This window comes from Gavialis gangeticus, unplaced genomic scaffold (assembly GCF_001723915.1).
Source record: "Gavialis gangeticus isolate Ggan-Ray unplaced genomic scaffold, GavGan_comp1, whole genome shotgun sequence".
NCBI classification, from domain to species: domain Eukaryota; kingdom Metazoa; phylum Chordata; order Crocodylia; family Gavialidae; genus Gavialis; species Gavialis gangeticus.
Genome location: NW_017729000.1, coordinates 26,169,255 through 26,176,581, shown reverse-complemented (window position 1 = coordinate 26,176,581; position 7,327 = coordinate 26,169,255). Strand labels below are relative to the sequence as shown.

The 7,327-nt window shown below is 42.5% G+C and overlaps 1 protein-coding gene and 1 long non-coding RNA gene across 3 annotated transcripts in view; one reads left to right on the top strand and one right to left on the bottom strand.

Annotated features, from left to right (window-relative positions):
* Positions 1 to 3,771: 3,771 nt before the first annotated feature.
* LOC109290092 lies at positions 3,772 to 7,144 on the top strand. The gene is made up of 3 exons (XR_002095521.1): positions 3,772 to 3,890; positions 4,387 to 4,389; positions 7,133 to 7,144. It is a non-coding gene; the product is annotated as an uncharacterized LOC109290092 (long non-coding RNA).
* Positions 6,029 to 7,327, bottom strand: part of PTTG1 (pituitary tumor-transforming 1) — a 6,934-nt gene continuing 5,635 nt past the window's right edge. For both annotated transcript variants that reach the window (XM_019506479.1, XM_019506478.1), the window contains exon 6: positions 6,029 to 6,220. In XM_019506479.1, the coding sequence (XP_019362024.1) occupies positions 6,141 to 6,220 (80 nt within the window). In that variant the 3' untranslated portion in view covers positions 6,029 to 6,140. The remainder of the gene's footprint in view (positions 6,221 to 7,327) is intronic.

Here is a 7,327-nt window from a genome sequence, read left to right as displayed (position 1 = left end):
CAAAGTGGTTTATGCAACGTCTGTCCCAGACCCATTCCTGGTTTAAGATAAACCAGATGCCCCCAGCATCCCATCTGGGTGGGGCGCTCTGCTCCAGAGCTGGGCTGGCCCCACCCCTCTGCTCTCTAGGGAGAGCAGACAGGACCTGGAGAGAGACCAGGCACCACAGCCCCATTAAGACGATGTTAGCAGGGAGGGGCTTAATTCCTCCCTCCTTCCCCCACCGCAGCTGGGGTCAGCCCATCTGCCAGGGAGCAGAAGGGATGGAGGGAGGAGTTAACCTTTCTCCCTGGCCCCTTCACCTTAAAAGGGCCGTGCCAGGATGGTTGTCCTGTGGGGCAGGGAGCAGGGCTCTGTTGTATGCTGGGCAGGGGGCTGTTCCCCTTGCTCTTGCTCCTCCTCCCCCCCCAGGGCAGGGAAGAGGGGACTCTGTGGGGCACTGGAGGGGGACTGCTCCTCCTCTTCCCCCTCCCACCCCCCCACCACCACAGGGCTGGGGTAGGGGAGCTCTGTGCAAGGCCACTTCTCCCTGTGCTGAGCAGTCGTTTCTCCCCTGCCGCACTTGCTCAGCCCAGATGGGACAGTCTGGAGCCAGCACAGGGAGAAAAGTGGGGGAATTAAACCCCCCTGGCCAGTTCAGCCTAGACTGCACCCCCCTTTCCTGCAGTCAAGGGCACACTCTAGCACCCCCAGCTCTTGGCCTGAGCAACTGCAGGCAAGTGCCTGCATGTCTGTTCTGTTACAAACTGGTTCAACCTAGGCAGGTTAGATTAGCCTGCAAAAGGTTGAACCAATTCAGGCTCTGCCTTCTTGGAAATCCATCCCTAACCTAAAGATTAAAGTGAAATGGAAAATAGGACTAGCACCACAGCATTTTACAGACAAGTGTAATGTTCTGGAAAAAAAACAAATTGGTGCTCAAAGGGCACAGCTGTGAACATGACTGGGGGGGTTCCCAGGTGGGTGGCAATGGGGCTCTAAAGAAACAAAACAAAACATGAGGATATATTCAACATGAGATAGGAATGAGACACTTGAGCTCCATCTGCTGCCTCACCCGAGTTCAAGGCCAATCTTCATGGTTTGGCCTCCACTTCCAGTCTTAAAAACTCAGCTTGTCTTCCTAAAACTCAGACTAGCAGTCAGTAATCAACATTTCTTAGCATTACATAGCAATATAATAGGATTATAGTGCATCTTATTACATGCTAAACTTATACCATAGGTTAACCTATGTCCAGACAAAATCAAAAGTATTGTAATACATAAACTACACTCACTGTAATCAGCAATCTGATGGCTGAGGGGAAAAAAAAAGGGGGGGGGGGGGCATTTTTCTTTATTGAGCCCAAACCCAATTTAATCACATGACACACTTTTAAGTCTTTTACAGATCATCCCATTTATATGGTATACAATTTAAGAGACTATTTTCTAAGTAATCTCTTAGTGATGCCGTGTCATTTACTCTGTTTATGAGAAGAGACTGATGGGATCTAAAGGTCAAGCTGTTTCTTTCTTCCTCCCTTATATCACCACAAGCAATAAGGTTCTCCAGGTCAGACTATAACCTGTCACACTTCAATAAACCCACTGAACTCTAGATAGGAGACTTGCATAAAACTATCCAACCCAACTTCTTTGTATCCTTGTAGAAGAAAATATGTTGTTGCCCACACCTCCCACATCCCCCTGACAAATCACCAAGATGGGTAAAGGACCTTTAACTGTCCAGTGTTATCAACTGAGGATACAATCTGAAGATTAATGGCACTTAGTGGTGGCAATGATGCATAAAAAGTAAATGAGCAGAGATACAATTAGAACATGTAGTTTCTAAATGGAGGAAGTTCAAACATGGACCTCCCCAGTGATATTGGTACAGAGCCACTTATCAGTCTATTATATTTAAAGAGTAGCTGTGCTCTGAAATTTCATAAAGTAGACTCTTATACTATATAAAACAAACAGAACAGTATACGCTGGAAGTCAGATGCACTTGCATCCTGTAGCAATCTGTAAACGTTTGATTCCAAGCTCCTTCATACCCCTTGTAAAAATTCCAACCTAAAATGCATCTTGCTACCTTAAATTATTGCTTGCAACATGAAGCAGTAACTCTAATTTAGACACAAATTAGAACCTAGCAGCTCTGTCAAGGGATTCTTGGCTGTTCTTCCCTGTAACCATTTGATGCAAGGTGTCTTCCCTCTTTTTGGAAACTGGGTACACATGGTAGACTTGCTACTCAATGTTTTTCTACATGCTTTAAAATTCCTATTTATTTACAATGCTGAGAGTCCTTTCATAAGATCATGTATAAAGAAGAGCATCTCCAGTGACACACTATTACAGAATCTGCCTATGAAAACCTCTGCAAGAAGCATACATTTACTGTTTCAGATGACTCACTCCAGCATGAAGTTAATTGCATTTAAATAAGTCTGTCCACTTACCTGTCCTGGCTGTTCATGCTCCCATTGCAAGCTATATTATTCAGTGCTGTGTCTTAATACACAATGGATGGTGCCTAGAGAGGTGGTGGAATTTCCATCCTTGGAGGTTTTTAAGGCCTAGCTTGACAAAGCCCTGGCTGGAATGATCAAGTTGGGGACAGTCCTGCTTTAAGCAGGAAGTTGGACTAGATGACCCTGTGGTCCCTTCCAACCCTTCTAGATACCTTTAAGAAATGCTTAGATACTTACCTTGCTGGGCTGACTTCCTACCCCTTGGGCAGGGGGCTGGACCCAATTATTTTGTGAGAGCCCCTCCAGGCCTAATGTCTATGACATCTATGAACCCTAATTTTCTATGGTTCTAAGGAGACATCCCTGGAAAAACAATGCAATTAGGGCATACCTCCATGTCAATTGCCTTCCTGCTGTCCCCTTCCTTCAGAGGCAGAAGGTAGCCACTAGCTACCTATACCAATGAATTGCAACAAATTTGCTGCTGGCTCAGGTATATAGGCCACACAGAAGCAGGGGATGGATCCATTATACTATTAGTCACTCCCACCCCCAAACAACTACTTGCAACTGAAGGGCATAATGTACAGAACCTACTTCCAGCTATGCTTCTAGGCTCATAAACTGCATAACTTATTGAGAGTTGTACAGCTTCTTAACACCCCTGTGACTTAGAGAACAAGCTCACTCAATCAAGTCCCAATGTGAAGAAACCAATCCTCCTAAATCAGCTTCACCTCTTCAAAGAGAAGTGGGTTTTGGGAAGTGTTCATAGGGCAAGCAGCTGTAAAAACCTGGAGACTACTCCATTTGGCAGAAATTACCTCAGATGCAGTTACCTGTGTTAGTCTGAAATCAAGCAGAAAGCAGGGTAGATTTGTACCTTACAGACTAACCAAAGTAGGTATGTTCTCTCATGCACACACCACAGGCTTTCATGGGCTGAAGTTCACTTCAAAGTTAACTCCAAGAGAAGTACAGGTAAGAGAAATTCACTGTATATGTTCCTACTAATTTAGTCCCAGTTGGTTTTTTTCCTAACCTTGTATCGTAATGTATTAATCACAGGTATGTCACAAAATCTGGCTCTTAGTCATTTATTTTTCACACCAGCTCCAGGCTGCTGGTATTTCTCAGATGTGAGAGATATGGGGCATAGAGCTCTATTATTTCATGTAGAACAATAGAACTTTTCCTGCTGCTGAAAGCATTTCATTGAAAGAAAAAAAAAAAAAAAAACCACACACCACACACACCAACCTCTCTCCAACAAATGGAACAAAAAGCACAAAGCCAATAAGTGCCTAGAATACCCAGAAAGAAAGATTTATTGATTTGCTCCAGAACTTAAGTACATAACAAAGTTAGAAGGTTATAAGGACAGCCAACATTGGCTCTGGTAAGTATGAATTGCTCTTGTCAGTTTATTTCTATGACCATGCCATGATGTGTCATGTTACGTTAATTTGGGGGTAGCAGGGGAAGCATTTTGGAGGATTAGGATCCAAAGTGACCTTGGTAAAACAGGAGACGTTACCTGAAAGTGCCAACTACTGTCCTTAGGATGGAACACAGTCACATGCACAAATACAAATTAGGTGATAACTGGCTAGACTGCAGTACTACAGGGAACAAGACAAAGCAACAACACTATGCACAGATACTGTAACAGGAGAATGGAAGTCACTTCACTTCAAGTGTGACAATTCAGTACTAATAAGGCTTCACCTGGGAGTGCTGTATCTAAGTTACAATAAGTGGACATTGCCCACATATTTCTTGAAGAGGCTAAATTCAAGAGAACAAAGTCAGAGGCCTAGAAAACACACACAGTCACAAGGAAAGGCTTAATAGTATTTAGCATGGAGAAGAGACCAAGATGTGTGGGGTTCACAGGGAGGGGTGGAGTTAGAAAGAGAAAGTAGTGGGAAGTTGTTAATCCTGCAAAATAAAAGGTAGTTTAAAAAGTTGGCAATAAAGTGGGGGGGAGCTTTTCTAGCCCCTCCCCCCCGCCAAGATACAAAATTTGCAATTCAAAAACTAAAAAGGGGCTGTCTACGTCTACAAGTTACTGTGCACACACACGCACTCATGCCTTTGTCCCACAGAATCTGCTCTGCATGTTCTATAAGCAGTGAGATGTGTGACGGCACAAAGCGGCAGCCGTGCACTTTTGAACTAAAGCATCTCCAAGGTTCATTTCACCACTTGTACAGCTATGTGCATCAAAGCACCTGTGCTGTGGCATTTACATGTTAAAAAAAAAGCTACACAGTAGGACCAGGACACACATTTTAGGTAATGCTACTGTGCAGTAACACAATTCTACTTCTATGCATCAACATAGATTTTACCCACCATGCTAATGTACAGCAGAATTAGCCTACTGCACTTGAAGCTTCATGTACAGGTGTGCTAAAGGAAATCTACATTGAATACTAGCAAGAACTTGAAAGTATGAGGGTGGTCAACTACTGGAGTGAGTTGCATAGAGATTGTAGAACCTGTGGAATAGCGCAGTTTAAACCAACATACACTTTGGTGAGCTTTTAGACAAAAGATATCCCAACTCAAGTAAGAAGTTTAACTAAGTGACTTTTATCAGTTCCACCATCCACCCTCATTTCTTCTGTGTAGAAGCCCTTAACAGGCAATTAAGATGCAAGAGCCAGGCACCACTCTGGTGACATCCTATATGGAATACCTTACTTGTCCCAAGTTTGTGCCTGTGGTGATAACCAAGATAAGGAGGAGTGATGAGAATAGAGTATTGAACCCTCAAGATGGGAATTGAGTTGTTGCTCTCCCCTTTCTGTGGGGAACATATGAATGTTACTGTGCATAGATATACTAAAAGCAAGCTTCTAGTCACCTTGAGAGGGGGTGGAAGGGCAGGGAGGGGAAAGAGAGGTAAAGTGCAACCCAGAACTGGGTAAATAAATTTTAAAAGAAAAAACGCATATGCATGGACCACCTCACCCCTCCCACTCAAAAAAAAAAAACAACCCTTAACCAAAAAGCCACAACTGAGACCCACTTTGCAGCCAGCATGACGCTCCCATGCTTATTTAAGGATACTAGAATCTTACAGATTGAGAGAAGCAGGTTACCCCGTGCCTTTTCTAGGCTTCCTTGATAGTTCGTCAGTTATGAGATATTATCAGTACGAGATAGGACACTTTACTGGATGGATATGCCTACTCCTATTTAGGACATTTCTACTGGGACAAGAATATTTCACCATCTCAGCAGTGCATCTAGATAAGCCAACCATTTCTTCCCAGTATCCAGAAGGCCCAAAAATGGATGTTAGTCTATGCAAGTTAACAAGCTAGTAGTACAAGTGAGATTTGGATAGAGACCTAGTCCCAGATTTACTTAAAGATTTGTGATCCCTCAACTTGGGTAGTTACATTTGACTTACTACACTATAGAAGCTTCTGATCCTAAAAGCTCTCTGGGATCTGCAGTGCTCAAAACATGCCTATAAAATTCCAGAGCAATGTCAACTACAGTACCATCTTACCAAGTAATGTATGGAAATTCATTTTAGACGCAAGTATTATTTACCTAATTCTTTATTTAGAAAGTTAGAGAGGGTTAAAAGCCTAGAGAGAAAGAGACACGAACAAGCTTAGTAAAGCTCAATAAATAAAAGAAGCAGAATCTACTTCAAGACTTCTGGCACAGAGGAGGCAAGTCAATGATTTCATCCAGGGTAGAAAGGAAGCTGGCAGTTGATTGTAGCAAGTCTGGAAGAATTTAAAAAAAAAAAAGTCAAATAAAAAGCAAATGGAGCAGGTGAGTCTCAAAACCCAATCATTTGGAAGAAACACCCCCCACAAACAAACGCACCTCAGTTTCACATATTGGAGATAGTTTAAAAATAGAGCTAGCAATTGAGAAGTTTCAAATCTCAGTTATTTGCCTGAGTTTAGAATTCTCTGGAACTGGCAAGAAAGCTACAAAGATCGGGGGGGTCCCCACCATCCCCCTTGATTCCTGTTTTATTCAGAACACACACAACACAAAATGCCAGACAGGGGGTTGAGGGATGTGCAACTGCACCTCTTTCTCCTCTCCACCCCCAGTCTGCAGCTGTGTATGGCCATTTGTAGTTTTATTGCTAGTTCAGTCTCTTCAGTCCATAGGTGTTAACAATCCATCCATTTGAGAGAGAATCATTAACCTCCATACAAAACAGGACCTTTTCAATAGTGTTGTTGTTCCACTATTCAAGCCTTCTGTCTGCAGTTTTACTGTTTGTTAGCCATCCCTGGTAACAGGCAGTATGAGCGATGGCTCTTTCACCTCTGCAGACTGTTTTTAGCTATGGCCAAAAACATTACATTCAGGTGTAGAATTAACAGACGGTCACGTATTAGAGGCAATGTTAAGATACTCAGAATGACTAGATTTTGTTCTACAAGTTTAAGTAACTGATGTACATTTAAGTATGACTACAGGACTAGTTAAACAATTTTTTTTGATTATTTTCTTGCACTGAAGTTTCATATATTACCTAACAAATTAGCAAACGTTCCAATAAGGTTTTTTTTTTTTTTAAACTCTGATATCAAAATGAATAAGTAGTCCTAGACCCCTAGAAAATTAGTAACACTTCTAGCTTCTCTTTAAATGGAAGGAGGGGTGGGGAAAGAGAGTCATGTTATGAAGAGATGCTCCACACCATCTATATCATACCCCCTTCTCAAAATCCTAGATCTGCCCATGACCATACACACCCTATTTTTAGTCTGTAGCAAAGTTCTAGCATGAAGACAGACATTCACAGCATGAAATTAAGTTGGTGTTGCCATGGAGCTAAAAGATACACACAAAAAAAAAAAAAAAAAAAA